General features: G+C 38.0%; 1 protein-coding gene and 1 pseudogene across 2 annotated transcripts in view; one reads left to right on the top strand and one right to left on the bottom strand.

Annotated features, from left to right (window-relative positions):
* The window catches only part of NARS2 (asparaginyl-tRNA synthetase 2, mitochondrial), a 130,701-nt gene that overhangs the window by 12,769 nt on the left and 95,535 nt on the right, over positions 1–22,397 (bottom strand). The window contains exons 7-11 of one of the 2 annotated variants that reach the window (XM_019726379.2): positions 19,329–19,461; positions 15,160–15,258; positions 15,015–15,052; positions 7,190–7,256; positions 5,615–5,752 (exon numbers count right to left, since the gene is read on the bottom strand). In XM_019726379.2, the coding sequence (XP_019581938.2) occupies positions 5,615–5,752; positions 7,190–7,256; positions 15,015–15,052; positions 15,160–15,258; positions 19,329–19,461 (475 nt within the window). The remainder of the gene's footprint in view (positions 1–5,614; positions 5,753–7,189; positions 7,257–15,014; positions 15,053–15,159; positions 15,259–19,328; positions 19,462–22,397) is intronic. The other variant, XM_074335705.1, reaches the window with a different exon arrangement.
* LOC141572491 (small ribosomal subunit protein uS5 pseudogene) lies at positions 2,314–3,370 on the top strand (annotated as a pseudogene).

Here is a 22,397-nt window from a genome sequence, read left to right as displayed (position 1 = left end):
AAGAGAGCTAAATTTCAAAGCCAGCACTGCTAACTTCTCAGTTCAGTGTAGTTTTCATTATAACATAGTGCATATCTGTGTGTGTGTGTGTGTGTGTGTGTGTGTTGGAGGGGGTGGGGGAAGAAAGAAAGAAAAAGAAACTGTAACTGTAAAAAGATACCATTTTACTATTTATTACCTCTGGCCAAACGTTACAAATGTAGGTTAAACATTTCCTTACGGTTCTTTTTGGATTCCCTAGAGAAAGCACCTGTGAAACACACCTGTTGTAATTTTTTTAGATTGCATCACACCAATTACAGAAACTCTTACAACCCTACCAACAACTGTTATTATAGTTCTACTAAAAGAAACACAGAATTTAGTCATCTGGCCAAAAGCCTGTTCATTCACCACTGAAAAACAGCAGGGGTGGAAGCAGGCACTTCATACAAGTGGGTTGAAAAGAAATCTAGGTTGCTAATGAATCAGTGTTATAATCTATGTCTAATGTATATAGTTTAAATAAATTGTATTTCAGTAATTTAGCTCTGAGAAGCTATATGCTACAGCACTGCAGAAATTATATAAGTACGCTGAAGTCCCATTATGAGGCTTTTAGGTTTCAAGCTGTGAGATACAGCTGAGAGACATCTTAATGAAGGCCTCCTGGTACTTTTAAAGGTAAGAAATATTTGTGACTGCAGTCTGAGAGAAATGCCTTTTAAGGAATCATATGTAAGAGCATGTTATGATGTGGTAACACACACACACACATATATTTTAACATTATTGTGCTTTATCACAGTAAAGATTTTATCAAAATTTAGAAGGCGAGAGGGCTTCCCACTTATTAACTATCTACCACCTCAAACACCCTGCTGTGTACTTTTCATATATTATCTAATTTAATCCCCACAACTCTGGAAAATATTATCATCTTATTTTTACAGATTGGAAAACTAAGACTCAAAGAGATGAGATGGTTTATCTAAGATCACACAGTTTATAACACATCGACCTGGGGCTTGAACTCAAGAATGTCTGACTCTAAAGCCACTGGACTTTCCTTTAAGCCATGTTGTTATTAGTCAAAAATTTTACAGTAAAAGCAGCTCTAGCTTCCCAGAAATGTCCTTAACAAATCAAGTCACTCACTCACTACTTATCCACTCTTTGTCTAAAACTGTGTTGGGCTGGATTCACCCATCCATCCAATCACCTATCCATCACCAAATAGATATGAGGAGACTGCTATGCCCCAGACATTATACTGGGCACTAGAGATACATCGATGATTGAAAAGGTTGTTTTTAAGTCCTTTGGCATAGAAGAAAGAGTCATGAACTAAGAAGTCATACAAATACACGTAAAATTACAACTGTGTTAAGGATTATGATGGAGTAAGAATCAGTAGCTCTGCGTCTGAAATTTAATATGGCACCACTGTAGTGTCTGACAGGGTCTGATTCAGTCTGGAGGGTCAAGGAAGGTTTCTCTGAGGAAATGATGACTGAGTGGAGATCTGGAGAATAATTAAAATTACTTAGGGAAGAAGACTGTTAGATTGAGGGAACACTATTTACAAAGGTCGTGTGGTGAGAGAAAGCACTGCAGTTCTGAAGACATGGAAGAAGGGCGGTGTGGACATAGCAGAGAGCGCCAAGGGGAACACCACGGAACATCAGGCAAGAAAGACAGCGGCTGCCAGATTGCACTGGGCTTGCAGGCCACACAAAGGATTTTAACTTTTAGCTTAACAACAGTGGGAGGCCACTGAGTGGCTTTAAGAAGGGAGATAACAGATGAGATTTACATTTTCTACAAGCTCATGCTAAAATGGGGGGTACTGATCCAGAGGAAGAAAGAACAGACACAGGAAGGCGCATTACTTGGTTACTGAAGTAATCCAGGCAAGAGATGATGGCATCTTAATGTAAAAAACGTAAAAGTGGAAATGAAGAGCAGTGGATGGATGTGAGATATATTTAGAAGAAAAAAAATGACGGAGCTTAGTAACAACTTGCATATGGGAAGTAAGAGAAACAAAGGTTTCAAAAACGGCTCAGTTACCTGGCTTGTACAATTAGATGAACAGAGAATACTGAAAGATTAAATTTGGTGGGAGGAGCTGAGAAGAGGAGAAATAATTCCCGGGGTCAGTTGTGGACATGTTAAGTTAGAGATGCCCTTGGGATATGGAAATGGCAGTGAGATGAGTCCAGCGCTCAGAGAAGTCTGCATGAGAGATATACATTTCTGAGGCGTCTGGAAAACAAACAGAGAAATGTGGGTACAGATGAACTCACATGGGAAGAGAAAAGAAGACCTAGGATGGAGCCTAGAGAAATTCCAACATCTAATGGGTTAGTAGAAGAGGAAGAACTTATGTAGGAAACTGAGAAAGAATAATGGACTGAGTAAGGAGGAAAACTGGGAGATGTCACAGAAGCCAAGGGAGGAGGAAATTTTAATAATAAGAAAGTAATGAATAGCGCTGAATAATGCTGAGGTGAAGTAAAACGAAGACTCAAAGGTCTGTTGGACTCCGAGGTAACGCCAAACGGGAAACGACGCCAGCGCTGCGGCAGGGCCCTGGAGAACCTGGAATGGGAGGCCGCGGCGTCTGGGGCAGAGGTCAGGCTCAGGCTCATGGTTGGGCCAGGGCTGCGGAGCGCGTGGAGGCAAGGCTGACCACAAGGAGTGGATCCCCCTCACCACGCTGGGCAGCCTGCTCAAGGACAGGAAGATCAAGTTCCCGGAGGAGATCTGTCTCTTCTCCCTGCCCATCAAGGAATCTGAGATCATTGATTTTTTTTCCTGGAGGCATCCCTCAGGGATGAGGTTTTGAAGATAATGCCAGTACTGTGCTGGCCACAGGCCCTGGTGCAAGGTATTTGTCACCATCGGGGACTACAAAGGACACGTGGGTTTGGGTGTTAAGCGCCACTGTCCTCCGCGAAGCCATCATCCTGGCCAAGCTCTCCATCGTCCCTGTGCAGGGGCAAGGCTACTGGGGGAACAAGATCGGCAAGCCCCACTGTCTACTGAAAGGTGACCAGCCGCTGTGGCTCTATGCTGGTGCGCCTCATTCCCTCTCCCCCACCAGGGGCACGGGTATTGTCTCAGCTCCTGTGCCCAAGAAGCTGCTGCTGATGGCCCCTATGACGACGGCTACACCTCAGCCAGGGGCTGCACTGCCACCCTGGGCAACTTCGCCCAGGCCACCTTTGATGCCATCTCTAAGACCTATACCTATCTCACCCTGGGCCTCTGGAAAGAGACTGTGTTCACCAAGTCTCCCTATCAGGAATTTAGTGACCATCTTGTAAAGACCCATGCCAGAGTTTCTGTGCAGAGGACCCAGGCTCCATCTGTGGCCACCACATAATTTTGCACAAGAAAAATAAAGTGAATCAAGCCTGTTTAAAAAAAAAGTCTGTTGGATTTAATAAAATAACAAGTATTACTGACCCTAAGAGAGCGACTTCAAAAAGAACAAGACAAACAAAGGAGAAACAGAAACTCGTAGACACAGACAATAGTTTAGTGGTTACCAGAGGGTAAGGGGGGTGGAGGGTGGGGGGTGGGAGATGAGGGTAAGGGGGATCGAATATATGGTGATGGAAGGAGAACTGACTCTGGGTGGTGAACACACAATGGGATTTATAGATGATGTAATACAGAATTGTACACCTGAAATCTATGTAATTTAACTAACAATTGTCACCCCGATAAATTAAAAAAAAAAAAAAAAAGAGAGCGACTTCAGTGGTATGATAAAGATGGAAGTCACATTAGAGGGAATGAGGGATGAGTGGCAGGTGCCATGGTAGGTACAGAAAATTCATTCACTACCCTGAGTAAGTTAAGAGTTTTGTTTGAGAAACCAAAACTTATACAGAGACTACAAGAAATAGACACAAGGCTACCAGTTTTACTAATTCTTTAAGTGTTATAGAAATCCAGAAAAGGAAGGCTCAAGGTGACCTTGTAAACCAGGAAATTTTTTTACAGAAAAGGAAAGCCTCACCTGGGAGTATGTAAGAAGGGCAAAACTGAATGAATGAGAAGTGCTCAAACTACAGAAATTACATGAGAAGAATACAAGGTGTGTGGGGGGCAGGGGAGGTGGGAGTGAAATTGGGTGGAGTAATTTAGAAAGCCAAGAGAAACAGACATAGTCCTCTGTCTTGAGATGTAGGCTGAATACTAAATTATTTAGGATTCAGTAACCTATGCCCCAGTCTCACTTATTTTTTGCTGCCAACCTGTTGGCCAATTCATTTCTCAAAACCAATTATATTAGAGGATTGGTAGGGAAAAGAAAAATAAGAGTCGTAAATCAATTGTGTTGCTCACTGGATTTGGATAATGCTGTGCGAAAGGTGAGGATGAGTAAAATCAATGGCTAAAATGTCACTGTGTATTTGTGATTTTGAGGCAGTGATAGAGCGTGGAAAGGAACACAGACTTCAGAGCCAGAGGCAATCAGGTTTGAATACTAACTCTGTCACTTACTACCTCTGTAGCCTTGGGAAATGCAAAGGGTCTCTTTGCACCCCCGTTTTCATCTATAAAATGGGAGAAACAGCAAGTTTCTTGGCAAGGTTGTTTCAGGATTTAGAGATGAGATGGTAATGCTTGCCTCATAGGCATCTAGTAATCAGTGGCCACCATTGTTTTAGCAATACCATAAAACAGGAAATACACACAAAGAGATAACCCTGTGTACTTAAGAGGGGGACATTTTATTTATAGGAGGGCCCTGATCTACATTTTCCTACTGGTACTTTTCTAAAGACAAGTAACAAGCACCAAACAGCAAGGTTTAGTTTTTGGACCTTTTTTGAGATAAATATAATGTTTGTATCATAGACTTTTATAATTAATGACATTAAGTACATAATTATTCAATAAATATTTGGAGTTAAATATATTCTTATTTCATATAACTGATAATTTTGTTAAGGAGACAAGAGACAAAAAACAAACAAAACAAAAAAAGAAAAGGAAAAAAACCAGAAGAATAAAAAAGCACCTTAAGTTAAGGGTGATAAAAGAACAGAGGATAAGAAAGACTAAATAGAGCAGATGGAGAAGAGGTCATCAGAGGAGAACTGACAGGAGAATCGGCCCAGACCTTTTGGGTCCCCCCAGAGCCCTCCGCACAGTATTTCTATTTGATAGCCGAACCAAAGTACTGCACCTCCTGCTCTGCCACGCTAGCTCTTCCTGTGCCTGTTCGTGCCATTGCTATCCTCTTGCCAGTATATTCCCCCAACTCTGCAGTCCCCTAACCAGCATTCGACTTGAGAGTAGACCAGGCATCATGAAACAGTGCTCTAGGCTACTTCCTTTCAGTTATTTAAAAAACAAAACCATACATACCTCCAGTTGCATCTGCTAAACTAAGGACACCTTTGCCATAGAAATGAGGGAGTATGTTTATAGAACATTGGGATCTACTTTGGGAGCACGTTTTTAGAGGTGCCTTTAAGAAACTTTTATCATTTTAGAAGGTGTAGAGTGATGAATTTAAGAAATTATTCCAAAGGATACATGAAATTAAACCAAGGGAAAAACCCAAACTATGAGATGACTAACCCCCCGCTTATTTAGTTTCTTTTCTTACTGTGTGCTGAGGGCCATCTTCATTATCCCTCATGTAGAAAGGCTTGAGTGCTAATGGATAATTAATAACAAAGACTGGTATGTTGCCGCAGTGCTTCACCAGGTACTTCTCATGTTCAGTATGAAGGTCATCACCCCACTGTAGTGAGAAAAAAGAAATGATCAAAGAAGCCAGAGCTGAAACATACAATGCAGGACCTGAAAATAACCTGTGTCACTCCCAACCGCTCCCGCCCCCTGAGGCTCAGTGATGTGTGGAGCTGTCTGCTGAGGTTACACAGATCACTAGAGAGAGTCTATGTTAACAAGAACATCCAAAGGCCTGGAAAGATGAAAGCTGAAGTTCGTAGATAAACACTGTGCTTTCTGCCCCCGTCGCAGGGAGCAGCACTCAGCAGATGAACAGCACCTGCAGGAAAACAAAACGTACTTTCCACAGTGGATAAAAACTGACTTCGAGATCATAGATTTTATTAATATTGCCTAGAGCTTCTTCCACAGTTACTGTTCCTAAGTCTCAGGAAATTAAATGATGAAAGATAATATTTCCAATATTGAGTCTATCTTTGGCTAGATGGAGGTTCTCAGTGAATTTTTTTTTTAAATAAAAGAGTTAACTGATATATCAGACGCTCTTTGATGAATATTTAATAACACAGTTCATCTATTTATTCAGCAAATACTAATGCACCTATTAAATCTCAGGTATTGTGCCAGGTATTGGATATAGTTCACTATTGGATATAGTGGTAAGAAAAATAGAATCCCTGACTTCATGAAGTTCCCAGAGTAGGAGACAAATATTAAATACAAAATTACACAAAGAAATTGATTTTAAATATAACAAGCACAGGGAACAATTATAAGACGATCAGACTTCACTGGGGATGGGACTGGTGCAAGGAATAGTTTGAAGACAAAGGTATTATATTCTGAGCATTATCTTATTATGCCCACTTGTCTGGCAATGTCTTTAATTACAGGAAAGCGCTGGCATAGGAATAAGGAGACTTGCTTCTGACATTATGTACATGCCCACTGATGAATCATGTGGCCTCTCAGGACCTATCTCCTTGCCAAATAAATAAAGGAGTTCTTACAAAAACAAAACAAACAATTCAGTGTTTTCCATAGTAGATCACAAATTAGAAGGCTGTATGAAGTTCAACAGAAAAAGAAACCTGTTTAACGTGTTGCTTAAACGGACTTGATCCCAGAACCTCTTTTGTCTGTCACCTGCTAACATCACTCAGAATACACTTTGGGAAACGCTGAGCTAGTTGATTTCTACACTAATAGACTATGGTTACTATTCTTTTTAAGGATTTTCATCTTAAATTTTGGAAACTTCTTTATAATGCTTTAGTCAGTGCTATTCCAAATGATATAATTCTTCTTCAAGATCATTTTTATTCTAAATATTTTAACAAGGTTAAGCAAACATCAAAAAAAGGAAATGTGCAGAGGAGCAAGTCCTGCACACTGCTAGTAAGAGAAATAAGATTGCTTTAAATAATAAGATACGGACAAGAGGGGAACACTTTTACACAAACACACACACACACATAAATATTACCTCTGGGGTGAAGGTGAAGTTCTGGGATGCCTGCTTGAGGATCTCCATTGCTTCAGTGTAAGAAATGCTGGGGAGAAAGAGGATAAAAGCAGAGAAAGGTCAATACATGGGCTGTTGTTACCAAGTTCATTTGAAAACTAGAAAAGGCCTGTTCCTATACAGTCTTCAAGATCATAAATGAGTATGAAATGATTGAGTAATCAGGAATTAAGGTTGATCTAATCCTGTGAGAGTCCTATCAGCATGAAGAGAAGTGGCCATTTAATAACTGCACTCCTGACCTACCTGCAGTGTACACAGAGGAGCTAGTCACTTAAGTAAAGATTTTCTCTGAATTCATTATATGCCTCTGCTGTAACAAAAGGTGCAAGATGTTGAGGCTGGGAGAGCGACGTGAAGGAGACTTGCATCGGGCGTTATGTGCGTGCCCACCGATGAGTCATGTGGCCTCTCAGGACCCTAAAGTCATCATTCGTTCATTCATCCAACAAACACATACTGAGCACCTACTAGGTGCTAGGCATTATTCCAGGCACTGGAGAGACAGTGAATAAAAACAAAGCTCCTGCCTTCATGGAGCCGATATTCCTCTGTGTGTGTGTGTGTGTGTGTGTGTGTGTGTGTGTGTGTGTGTGTGAGAGAGAGAGAGAGAGAGAGAGAGAAAGAGAGAGAGAGAGAGAGATAGTGGTAAGAAAAATAGAATCCCTGACTTCATGAAGTTCCCAGAGTAGGAGACAAATATTAAATACAAAATTACACAAAGAAATTGGTTTTAAATATAATAAAGAGAGAAGGAGAAACAAACAGCAATAATATAATGCAGGGAGCTAACAGTGCTCTGAAGAAAAACAAAGCAAGGTAAGAAGACAGAGTATTTGAAGTGCTATTTTAGGTAAGATGGTCAGGTCAAGAAAAGCCTAACTGAATTGGTGACATCTGAACAGAAACCTGCATGAAGTAAGGAACTGAGCCACATAAATATCTGTGGGAAATATTCCAGGCAAAAGGAACAGCGAGTACAAAGGACTGAAGTGAGGCCTGAGTTTGGATCATTCAAGGAACAAAAAGGTCAACGTGACCATACTATACTGACAAGGGGAAGAATGCCAGGAAATTAGCTAGGAAAGGTAGTCACAGGTCAGATCCTATGAACTCTTTTAGGCCATGGTAAGGGCTTTTTAATATATCTAAGCATTGTTTAAGACTATTTAGGAAAAATGTCATTGGTTACCTCAGTAAGAAACGCTCATGCCTAAAGCAAGCCAACTCAAGGATTTATTTTAACTGTTTGAGTACGTAAATATACAGTTTTTAAAAATCAAGATGTATAAAAGAGCATACATCTGTCTTACATCCCTGTCCCATAGCTACCTAGTTTCTCCCCTCACACACAATCACAGTTAGTGGTTTCTTGTATATCCTTCCAGAGGGTTTTTATTCATCCATAAGCTAATGTTAATATGCAATCTTCCCCTTTTTAATAGATGGCGGCCATAGCATACGATACACACTCTTTCACATCATTTTTTATTCAATAATATACATTGCAGATCTTTCCTTATCAGTATATGAAAAGCTTCAGTTTTTTGAATTATTACATAATGTTGCTTTTTCTGGATATATCCTAATTAGTTTAACCAGTCATTTATTGATGGATAGATATTTCAGCTGCTTCCAATCTTTTGCTATTATAAATCATTACTATATACACCTATTTTATGCTGTTATAAATGATTCTTATAAACTAATTTTGCACATGAAAAAATAGAATTGTTGGACGAAAGGGTATTACATTTGCAGTTTTTATATATTTTGAAAGATATTGTTCCTCTTTTATAGCATTACACCAATTTATGTCCACCAATAACACATGAAAATGTCAGTTTCCCTAGGTCTTCTGCAACAGTATTTTTGATGATTAAAAACAAAAATCTACAAACTTTCTGAAGAACTTTGAGCTTAAAAACTAATTTACCTAACAAACTTATTCTCTGAGGCAACAATGAAGTTTACATCTGTAATAACTAACTGGATGGTAGGCTCCATAGCTCAGGCGCTACAGCACTGGTCTTGTAATAACTAACTGGGAAGAATTGTGTCTTATGGTACAAAATAAAGCCCCCGAAAATTCTATTCAAATTAAAATTCAGTATTAAATAACAGGTAATTTCTAAGGCAAGAATGGTGGCAGTGTTGGTAGTAGAAATACCTTTTAAATGAGCATTTTACAGAAGGGAAACTGAAGCTGGAAGAGGACCAGTTACCTTGCCAAAATCTCTCATGTAAGTAGTGAATGCTGATGTGCTGACTCCAGGGTCTAAGTTTTTAACTGCTGACATAATGCCTAAACTGCCTGGAGTTTCGTATGTTCAATCAAAACAAAAGATAATGGGCTCGTGGTTCTCCATCTGACTCTACTACCACTTACTAGCTACGTAAATCACTTCACCTTAATGGAAGCATTTTATAAATTTTTGTAATGTGCTACATAAACATTAAAAAATTAAGTGTTTGCACTTGAAAAATAAGGTGATTGGACTATATTGCCTAACGTTCTTTTCTGCTTAAACAGTCTATTGTTCTATTCCACCATTACTTGATATGATCTACTCATTACACTGAGAAATATAAGAGCAATCAAAATGGAAAGCACAAGGATTTTGTGCCATTGATTATGTTACTGGTATATTAAGAAAAAACGGCTCCCACGTCTAAACATCTCTTGTTATTCTGGATCTTTTTCCCTACACCGCTTGCACTTTAAGTTAAGGCACAGCTTTCCAGTTCAAATTACAGTCCTGACACTGGATATCCTTAATGGCCTTCATCAACTCTGCTAATTTTTCTTGATATGTATAGAGAATAATATTTCTTCTCTTTACTAGAAACTATTTCCAAAGTGCTTTGAGGAAAGAAGACACTGTAAAATTGCATGATACAGTATTAAACTGAATACATTCATATTTCAAATTTTTTACTGTTGATGAAAGAAGATTATTCTAAAGCTGTTAAGAGTAAAACTGCTATGCCAGAGATCATTATTAGCATTCTTTGCCTCAAATTCACACAGATAAATGAAGAGCAAATAAAAAGGTAAGTACTCTGTATTTTAAAAACTTTAATACTATACAGGAAATGTAAAATAATTGAATTCTATTTCTGCTTGATAAAGGCTAAATTCAATGACTACACAAATCCTTTAAATAATATTGTATATAAAACAATTGTCACTAGTCAAGAATACACTGAAGTCTATTTATTCAAAACACTACAAGTCATATGGTACAGTGTGTGCGCACGCACGAGTGTGTATTTGGGGGAATAGCTCGATTCTAATCCTGCTTAGGTCGACTCTCATGTCCTCTCATGACTGTCAAAAAACTCTGGTTTCAAAGCCTGGCAAACCCCTCTCCATCTCCTGTACCTCCTCCTTGAAAACACTCAGCATCATGTCATTTATGTATGCCTCTCTGGTGTTCAGTTCCCTTTTCATTTCTAACTCCTAGAACTTCTCTTACTTTCTAGTGAACTCAACAATGCATTTAAAAGGATTTCATAATATTTTAACTAGCTTTTTCATATGTTTTGTAGCAGCAGTGTTTCCAAGTTATCTCATCTGACGTACTGCTTAAGCAGTATGATAATTTGATCCTTTCAACAATATAAGACAGACAAGTTACCATTTTATAGATGAGAAAACTGAAGTTCAGAAAGGTTAAAGATTTACTATTAATCATGTTCACTGTTGTAATTATTCATGCAAATACTGAATGATTCACCTTTTTCTCTAGATTTTAAATTCCGTAACAGGACCAATGCATGCTTATTTTCACTTCCAAATCCTCAATGACTAGCACAGTGCCTAACTCACAGTAGGTAGTCAATAAATACTTGTTGAAAAATATTAATTAATTCATTAATAGCTAATAAGTGGTAGAGCCAGGATGAGAATCCAGGTCCTCTGAATCACAGATCATTACACTCAGTGTCTAATGTAAATGGTGATATGAGTTAATAGGAAACCTCAGGGGGAGGACCTAGTGTAAAGGAGACCCTTACTCTCATGGTTACTCAAATGTCATTTATTCAATCACTCAGTTATTCAATAAATATTTACTGAGTTCCTGTTAGAGGCACTGTGGTAAGCAACAGGAGTATAATAGTAAGCAAAAGAAACAAGTCTCTAACCACATGGAGGTGACAGACACTAAACAAATAACCACACATATAAATTTAAACCTCAACTATGATTTGTGCTGTGTGGCATGGAAGATGGTGATGGCAATGACTGACATGGCACAGCCCACGAGGCCATTTCCCAACCTCAGTATTTTACAGACATGGACTCCAAAGCACAACAGTTAAGCGATATGTAAGAGTCTTAAGGACAGTGGGGGAGCTACAACTACTCTCGCATTAATTCCAGTGCCCTTTCAAATACCTAAAGTATAGTGGTTGAAAGTCTCAGCTTTGAAATCAGATGAATATGAGTCGGAATCCCCATTTTATCTTTTGCTCAGCTAATCTCTTTGAGTTGATTCTTCGTCTATAAAATGGCAACAATAACTACTTACAGAGTTGTGAAGACAAAATGAATCACTAATGTATATAAAGTTTATCACTGTCTGGCACATAGGAAACATTCAATAAATGGTAGCTATTTTTTCAACCATCTAAGATCTAATTCATAAGATAGGAGCTACATAAATTCTCTTAAGATCTTCTCCCTGGTTTTCTGTCACCAGCACAGATTCCTTGGGATGCCCAAATTACTTCTTTCCTTATCTACCTAATGACTACTTTTATCAATATGCTTGTGTCCAGAACTCTCCTGTGAATTCCTGATCTGTACACTCAAACTGCCTACCCAACATCTACAACTAGACGTCTGAAAAGCTTCTCGATCGTAACATGATACCTGATGATGATGACCTTGATAACATGCCCCTCTCCTCCCAGCCCCCTGCTACTCTTATGACTCTCCCAATTTCAGCTAGTGGCAACTCAATTCTTTTATTTTTTAAATTTTTTTTCAGTTTATTGGGGTGACAATTGTTAGTAAAGTTGCATAAATTTCAGGTATACAATTCTGTATTACATCATCTATAAATCCCATTGTGTGTTCACCACCTAGAGTCAGTTCTCCTTCCATCACCATATATTTGATCCCCTTTACCCTCATCTACCACCCCTCTCCCCCCTTACCCTCTGGTAACCCCTAAACTATTGTCTGTGTCTATGAGTTTCTGTTTCTCATTTGTTTGTCTTGTTCTTTTGTTGTTTTTGGTTTATATACCACAAATCAGTGAAATCATATGGTTCTCTACTTTTTCTGTCTGACTTATTTTGCTTAGCATTATAATTTCAAGATCCATCCATGTTATCACAAATGATCCTATTTCACCTTTTCTTACCGCCGAATAGTATTCCATTGTGTATATATACGGCAAATCAATTTTTATAGTTGTATAAAACTAAAGCACTGACCCTTGATTCTTCTTCTCGCTCTTTTTCACTCTCAGCAAATCCTGTTTGTTGTTTCTTCAAAATAAAGGTGCCAAAAATATGTATACACATTTTAAGAAAGGAAAAAACTATTAAAATTGTAATACAATGAATGACGCTAGCATTCACTTGGTTAACGCCATCTTTTAAGTGAACATCATACTACATACTGCTACGTAATTCAATTCAACTTTGAAAAGTAGTACATAGATAACATCTCTTAAAATGTGTATACAGTTTTTGGGCACCTCTGGTATATCCAGAATAGGACAACTTCTCTCTCTTTCCATTGCCACTATCCTAGTTTTTATGTGTCAACTTGGCTGGGCTACCTAGATACTGAATCAGACATTAGTCAAGATATTTCTGTAAAGGTGTTTTTTGAATGAGCTTAACAGTGAAGCAGATTATTCTCCATAATGTGGGTGGGCCACATCTAATCAGTTGGAGGCCTTAACAGAACAAATACTGGCCTCCCCCAAGAAGGAATTCTGCCTCCAGAGTGCCTTTCAACTTGAACTGCAGCTTCTCCCTGCATCTCCAGCCTGCTGGACCATCAGATCTGGAACTCGCCAAGCCTCCATAATTGGGTGAGCTAATTCCTTAAAATAAATCTTTCTATACATACACCTTGTTGGTCTTGTTTCTCTGGAGAACCCTGATTAAAACACGGTCCAAACCACCACTTCCTCTCACCCAGATGACTGGTTTTCTGCTCTCACTCTTGTCCTACAACAGCTTATTCTCAACAAGCGGCAAGAGTGATCCTGTTAAGTCCAGTTCAGATCTTGCCAGCCCTCTGCTGAGAACCCTTCAATGGCTTCCCCACCACATCCAAGTGAAAACCCAAACTCTTCATGGTGACATACAGGGCCCCAAATGATCTTCTCACTTCCATCCTTCTTTCTTACTTTATCTTCTATTATCTTCTCCCCTTATCCACTCCTCACTGTTACTTGCACACATAAGGTCTGATCTAGCCGAGGGCCTTCGTACTTGCTATTCCCTCTTCCTGGAGTGTCTTTTCTCACATATCCATATAACTAGTTCTTTTACTGCCTTTAGAGCTTCACTCAAAATTCATCTCAGTGCGATCTTCCCTGCTATACTAGCTAAAATTTCTACCTCCTCACTCTTCTTTTGTCTTTTCTTATCTACTTTCTCTTCTCTGGGATTTTTTTACCCCTTAGTATTATTTATTCTCATGGACTACATGTTTTACTTACTTACTTTGTTTCTTGGCTATTACTGTTACCTTCACCAGAAATGTAAGCTCAATGAAGGCAGGGCATTTTATCTGCTTTATTCACTGCCTTAAGTATTTAGAGTCTAGAAAAACATCTGGCACATAGTAAGTATTCAATACACATTTAAGTGAAAGAAAAATACCTCAAAAGCCTTCACTTGTACTTCACTGCCTTTTGAGTCTTCTCTATCACAGGGCTCTTGACTATTTCCTTCTTTTCTGATCCCACCTCTGCTGCCTTGCTATTCATTCAGGCTCAACGACACATCACTTTTAACTTGCAGCCTGAAGGTCTGGGCTGACACCCAAAATTCCTAGCTCAGTCAATCTGCCAAGTTTTCCGTATTCCATACCTCAAGGACAGGTTGAATTCTTTATTAGAACAAAACCTTCCTAAACCTAAAGACTGTAAGTGAAGAATGATAACTTATTTTTAGAAACAATTTTCTACTCTTCTGAGTATCAAACTTACTTCCTACACACGCTGTAAATACACTGAACATTGTCTTATATGCCTATCTGATTAATTTGTTGGTGGAATAAACAACCAGTCCAATATCAAGTACTACCTGAACAGAATTATAGTGGAAATGAAGCAATAATGTATAGGCTATACCTAAAACACAGATTTTTAGGTTTAACAAAAGTGGCCAAAAAATAAAATAACCCAGTTTAGAATATACTATCAGGTTTTAGCAAGTGAAGGTAAAGAAGAAGAAGACTGAAACAGAAAAACTGAGAGGCAGATATTATATGTATGAATTTTAAGTTTTGTTTTTTGATCAACCTAAGTTTTGATTGCTAAAGTTAGTATTAGCTTGAATTGAATTAATACAGTTAATAACTACAATGTTCATTTATCTTGTTATAATTTACTCATTTTTATTTATTCATGAAACATTGATTATCAACTATGAACCAGACAGAAGAGCTATAAAAATAATTAAATCATGGCCATTCCTTGAGTCTAGGGAGTATAATAAGCAGATATATAACAAAAAAAATTTAATACAGTGTGATAAATAAGATGATAAAGTATGAATAAAGTTCAGAGAAAATATAATATCTACTTACATTAAAAAGTTGTTTTTTAGCATATGTTCTAATCTGTCCTTGGTAAGAAAAAAAGAAAATTTATTATTAAATGTAATTATATTCATTATATGCAATTAACATATTTAAAGAGTAGTGTACTAGGCTTTATCCACAAACTAATTACCTTTTGGCCAGGAGCTATAAATTTGTGACAAAGTTCAACATCTTCAGGACAACTTGAGAGAACCATCATTGTTGCAGACTTGAAGAGCTCCTCCATTACCTGTGAGAAATGACACAGAATCGCCTGACAAATAAGCTACTTTATATGAAAAACTTGTTTAGGGTCTTGTAAGAACTGCTCTCCAGGTTTTAGCAACCATAAATCCACAGGCCTCTTAATTTCTGAATATCCTATAGCAAGTTAGTTCAGTTTTCCCGATTGATTAGAGGAAGCACTGCAACTTCTTCTCAGACAGGTAAAAAGAGAAAGCAAAATGCTTGAATTTTTGTTAACAGTTTCAATACTGGTATTGAAGTGAGATATCAAATAAACAGCTAAAATTGATTTATGCCTCTCAATTTCAATATACTCACAGAATCACAACAATACAAGTACCTAGTTTACAGGATTGTTGTGAGAATTAAATGAGATAATCCATGTAGAAGACATAGCTTAGAACCCGGCTCACAGACGCACACAACAAATATTAGTTGTGAAGAGTGAGACACTGAGGAAAGTGCTTCATTCAGTCATTGGTAAATGAAAGCAAACTTTAAAATTAGATAAGTAATGAGATATAGACTACATCTAAATATATACGTTTTTGCATTGTTAAAGCATAAAGCAAAAATAACAAATCATTGTACAACACAAATCAGGATGTAAGAATTCATTCTACCAGGAGCGTCCATAGAAGTTTCATGGGAAAAACTTGTTCGTAAAAGAAAAAGGTGATTGGAATGAAAAATATTTCTAAAATATTTTTAATAAAAACTAAAATTTTTGGTTTGAAGTCAATGAGACCATATTAGGCCCCCCAAATGTTGTACTCATAAAGATACACTTATTAAGTACAAGCTGCCTCAGAGGAAGGCATTTTCCTTTCTTCACTTGCATCACTGGTATACCCTATTAAGGCTGCAAACACAGTGGGGGGAATAAGCGTCTACTAAAATAATTTAATATGATCAGATATAAGAAAGTAGTTAATTACCAAGTGACAAACAGATATATTTATATTTACATATTTTACACACACACATATGTGTGTGTGTGTGTGTGTGTGTGTGTGTGTGTATGTATGTATATTGTGTGAGTGTGTGTGTATAAAACAGAAGTAAGGAATAACTTGATAGAAAAGCAAAAGGAGGCTAAGTATCTTTTACCTTGAGACTATATCACCTTCAATTTAGCAGTGAGATAAAGAAATCACTAAGTAACTGAATGATTTATAAAGGGCCATATCCTCAATCATTGAAAAACAAGCCTGTGCATATTGGGAAGAAAAAGAACAGGTAGATTAGATAATACGCCTGCACTTTTGAGGAACACAATACACCTATTTGTAAAATGAAGACTTTGTTCACTGGAGCTGTTAAATCGGTGTCTTTCATGAGCAGTAAATTTTCATTTGAAGAAGTAAATCATTGGCTTCCCTAACCTTGACTTTCAGACTATGCTCTATCTATACTGTTGAAGAAAAAAAAGAGACTTAACTGAAAGGTTAGTATAACCCTCAGATATTTTAAAAAATATATTACTCAATGGCACTAAAATAGTAATATTTAATTACTATACCTCATGAGGGGAAAAATACTTTGTTATAATATTATTGCGTGTGCTTCTTTGTTGTTCTTATTAGTAAACATGATCGCAGCCCCCTGGGGGTGCGCAGGAGTCCCAGCTCTCCTGGTCCGATGGCCTTGCCGACCCACTCCCAAGTACATCTTACCTCCCCCCACGGATTCAAGAGCTGGACTCCTTGTTATAATATTTTGATTTAATATTTAACAGACATCTCTTCATCAAGATAATACTTTCCATAGAATGTAATTTATAAAAGGAGAAAATTTAAGAGAAGCAGGAGATTACCTTTGGGGGAGCAGGCTTTTTCTTTTTATCTTTAGGAGAAAAGCTTGTATTTCAATTAATTAAATCAGTCAACAGTGTATGCCCTGAGTACCACTCAGTAGAGTACCAACTACATAAGAATTATTTAATTATAGAATATATAATTATAGAGCAAAGATGATAATATTTAGTAAATTCTAACAATTTATGTATTGTCTTTGTAACTTCTCTCTGGTATCTATGTTGGGTCAGGTGAGACAGGGTCAAGGCATAAATGGGGGTAAAAAGTGTGGTGCTGTTCCTTACAACACTCTCTTGGCCTGAAAGAATAATACAGAATCGGGTGGTAGACTCAAAGTGAAAGCTCCTTAAGGAATTTTACTGACTCCTTGTAAGGCTCAGATCCTGAATCCCTACAATCTAGAAAAGGGTTATTCCACAGTGTTACTATTGACATTTTTGGCAGATAATTCTTGGTTGGGGGGAAGGTGCTGTGCATTATCGGATGTTGAAAAGCACCCCTAGCCTTTACCCACTGGATGCCATTAGCAACCACTCACTCCTTATTAGGGACAACCAAAAATGTCCCCTAGGGGACACTGATCTGGAACAATCAGTGGGAGATGTTAAAGGGGATGGAAGTGGAGCTGTGGTGTGTGGCCAGAACACCCCGTCAGGACCAAGAGTTTTACCCGCTGGGAATGTAACCACTGATGGTCCACAGCCGAGTCTCTCTTGAACCGTCCAGACCAACAGTGCTGTCTGACTCAAGGTTACGCCTTTTCCCAAGGCTGGCCCACATGTAATGACTGGCTGATGGGGGCGGTGAGGCACAGAAGCCCACTCCTTCACCTTCACATGGGACAACTATGGACCGCTCTAGCTCCAAAGTTTCTCATGGGATTGGAGAAGGCCTCCATTAGTAAATGCATCACAGTTCGACGTTTCCCTCTGCCCACTGCTGCTTCCTTCCTTTCCTTACATGTGTTGTTCTCAAACATTCCCCAATTAGCCCATGCATGCAAATCTCTGCTTTAGAGTTGTTGTTTCTAAACAAACTCTAAATCCAACCTAAGACAGGATAATAAAATAGCCCATTCTTTTTGGTGGTATACGTGGTATTTATGTTTTAAGTGGAATTGGGACATTTACTGGGGAAATAAGAATAGAAAGACATATAAATGAATAGAAGTGAGAATTGATGAAAATTGCTAAAATAACCATTTTGTAATTACAAATCCAAACTAAGATATTAACCAAAATGTCACTGGATCTCTATCCATAACATCCATAATTCATAATAATAATAGTTAATGATTTCAGGTTACTTACTAAGTGCCATGAATTATGTGCTAAGTACCTTATGTACATGTATATTACCTGTCTACTCTATGATGCAGGACTTATTCTCATTTTACAGATGGGGAAACTGAGGCTCAGAAAAATTAAGTCCATTGTCTAAGGTCACACAGCAAGTAAATGTTAGAGCTAAGAATCAAATCCCATTGCATATAACTCTGGAGCCTTTGTGCTCCATCTGGAATACGTCCACAGCCTCCTACAAGGGGTCCCAGCCCTATTTTTTTATCTCCCTCTAAATCATTCTTCATATTGCTGCTAGAGAGACTTTTCTAAAATATAACTCTGACCATGGCCTTTCCCACTGATAATGCTTTCTCCTTTACCCTTTGAATTACATTCAAACTCCTTAGTATGGCAGCATTTAAATACAAAGTCTTTCTTTCATGATCTGACTCTGGACTGCCTCTCCAGCCATATCCCTTGACCCCCAAACAAAGCTCTGACAGCTCCTGTGCATGCTTTCTAATACAACTATGTAGCTGTTTCTCTAACCATGGAGACATTTTATTTATTTACCTAGCAAATCACAGGAGCTGCTATTTACTGAGCCTCCTATGTGTAGACCCCATCCTAGGTGCTTTACATTACATATATTTTTTCATTTACTCCTCACAACAACCTTATAAAATAGGTGCTATTGTCCTCATTTTACAGGTGAGGAAGCCAAAGATCACCAAGGTAGCTCCACGACAAAGTTAATGGCAGACCTGGGATATGAACTGAAATCTGTCTGCCTCTAAGTAAACTATGATACTAAAGGCATTCAGTAGATGTTTATTAAATTAAGTAATTCTCTATGTCCTTCATTCTGTGAACACCTATAATGTACAGATGTCTCAGGTAAAAACATATACAGAAGCATTTTAATGTTACAGATGCCTGACGTTTAGAAATTATTTTAAAACTTGCATACCTACCTGCATGAGATCTTGAAGGCTTTCAATAAAGGACATCTCTGCTTCTACCATATAAAACTCTGCCAGGTGTCTCCGGCTCTGAGAATTCTCTGCTCGAAATGTTGGACCAAAGGTAAACACTCGAGTAAAAGCTCTGCAATTGGAAATTAAGAGTATAAATATAGGATTCACATGATTAATATTAAGTTTTAAAATATTCAGTGAGCTCTTAAAGAAAAAAAAAAGTTTTGTGCCTCTGTCTTGTCCACAAATCCACACATATTAGCTGCTGTATTTCTCTAATGGGTGATAATACTAGTTTCATTAAAAATGTTACATTTATAGAAACTGTTTCATCTTGAAGGAATGTGCAAATGCTTTACAAACCCTATGGCTTACTAAATATAGAATTATAACCACTTCTGGGTGAACTCTGCTGCAGCTGCCGCAAACAGCAGGCAACTACATTTCACAGCAATCCAGAACAAAGTAAAGGAAAAAATTGCCACAGCCCAAAAAGCCACACAGAGAACTGAGATAGTAACAGTTAAAACCAGAATTTCATGTGGATAAGGTGTGCTAAGTATTTTTTAAATATGTGAGAAAAGAATATCAGACATGTATGGTGATTTGTCTTGTTCAAAGCCTACCCAAGTCCCTCACAACCACCCAAGTGTTCAAATTAATGCTGAAAGACCCCTGAAATTTGGGAGTTAGGATGGATTTTGAAAAATTGTCAACTTTATTCCCTGTTTTCAGAAAAGACTATAGCTCAGCAATCCAAATGGGAAAACAATTTACTTTTAAATTCCTGCAGAAGTGGACACTACATCTTCTCTCATATGGAAACAGGGCAACAACTGAAGTTAGAGCAAACCTATTTCTTGAGGACTATCTAATCTTTGAATTTTAAGGTTGTACTAGAACAAAAGAGGAGGTTAGGCATTCCTTAGCCATCGTCCTTAACACTCTTCATCTGTCTGTCATCAGTCAGACAACATTAATATCAGAACACATGTGCAGAAAATAGACGGATTGTGGATATACATACCAGTTGCCTTTTTAAAAAAGATTCTTTTTAAGTAAAGATATTCTGGGAAATGAAACAGTAAAATGATTATAGTGGAAATCAAAAGATTTGTTTTTTCTTTCCAAAGGCTGTTTCAGTTAAGGCCTACTTGGTAAGTAGCTTAGGAATAAATGTTTTCGTTCTACAGCCACTTTCCTGAGACCACAATCAGTTAACCTCTGAGAACCTTAGTTTCTCATGGAAAAATAAACAGTAAGAACTCAAATATTACTATGGTAACCTCACTCCCAAGATTCAGATGCAGACTTGCTTACTAGAACGTTCCTGAAAACCAAGAACCTACCTTGTAGAAAATGAAAATTCTTGCCCCATTCCCCAAAACAAAAACCAAAAATAACAATCTTGCTTTTCCTCTACATTTTCCCCAGCTCTGTTCTCCTCAGTTAATCCACCTAGTCACCCAAACCAGATTCCCTCCCCTCTCCCCCACTGACCACATTTCCTGTATCATATTGAGCACAAAACTATACTGTTTACACCTAGGAAAGTTCTCTCAAAGCTAGAGACTTTTCTTATCTCCACAGGTACTAAGCCTAACTCCTGTGTCTAGCTTGGAAAACTACAACAGCTTTTCAACTGGTGTCCACCACCAGACCCAAAATACTACATATTTTCAAACTCAAATCTGATTATATCAGTCGGTAATTTTAAAATCTTTAATGATTCCCCATTGTTCAAAGGATAAAATTCAAACGCCAAACTTTGACTGGAGTTTCCTTCACAAAGCGTCTCCTCCAGCTGCACCGAAGACATTCTCCTCACACATGCCCGCCTGCTGTTGGGCCTTTGCATAGGCCGTTCCCTACTCTGTAATGCCCATCCCTTGCTCCTCTCTCTCTAAATGGCGAATTCCCATCTATCCTTCAAGACTTGGCTGAAATGTCACTTTCTCTTTGTAAGCTTAGCATACATCTCCCAATTTCTTGTTCCCTCCTTTATGTGACTATAATCCTTTGTTCATATATTTCTTATACAGAATGTATCACTTTGAAATGTAATGATGTATCTCAGTATCTTTCTTCTACAATAGACGATGAAATTTTCCAGAGCAGGAATCATGTTTTATTCATATTTACATCTCCAGCGCCTAAGATAAAGCAGGTGCTCCTGTGGAATGAATGAGTGCTAATGACGATGACAGGCTTCCTCAGTCGTAAACTGAAAAAGCACAACATCCTCACAAACAGTAACAGTAAAAATAATGCACATAAAAATACTCGCACACTGTTTCCTGTGGCAGTTACTCAGTATCTAAAATGGGTCAAACCATCTAGGCCTGTCCCAAACAATAAATTCAAAAATGACAAGGCCTTGAATTTCCAATCTGTGACTATGCAAATTCTACGGAGGTTGGCAATAGTATATCGAAATACATAAAATGACTTTTCTTTCTGGTACTGCATCACAAGAAATTGTATATACAGATGTTCACTAACAATAAAGGATATTTTATTGGGATTTTCCAGGGCGTAAATAGAAATGAGATGGCCTAGCTGAAATTTACTTTGGGGGCTCTGAGGGAGATTTACAAGAAATGAGCAGTTATCTTCCTGAAATACAGGGAAAGCCAATGGTATTGCTGCTCAAAAGAGATATGTCATTCTTATTACGGTACCAGGTACAGAGAAAACAGTGGTGTCTGAAAGAACTACAAATTCAAGTCACAAGGGCATCTGCTTCTCACATAATGATTCTATGTTGGCCACTCCAAGACAACAGCGATGTTTTATTTAACAAGGGTTAATGATTTTCCCTAGCAATGCAGGCTAAGCTTTCTAGTAGAAAATACAGAAGAGGATCAGGGATTTTTATTTTAATTATGGTAAGGACCAGGCTCTGACTGAGGTACCCAAGAGTTAAGTATTACTCTACTAGGGTATGCAAACACTGATGGCCATGGGCTTCCTGCCTCTGAATTAACAAAGATAAAATGAGGTGGAAGCTATGTTGAAAAATTGCCTCACTCAGCATCTAGTCTTCCAGGAGATGAATGTTTAAAT

Source organism: Rhinolophus sinicus, linkage group LG06 (genome assembly GCF_036562045.2).
Source record: "Rhinolophus sinicus isolate RSC01 linkage group LG06, ASM3656204v1, whole genome shotgun sequence".
NCBI classification, from domain to species: Eukaryota; Metazoa; Chordata; class Mammalia; order Chiroptera; family Rhinolophidae; genus Rhinolophus; species Rhinolophus sinicus.
Note: the sequence above shows the minus strand (reverse complement) of the source record. Positions and strands in the feature narration are given on the sequence as shown.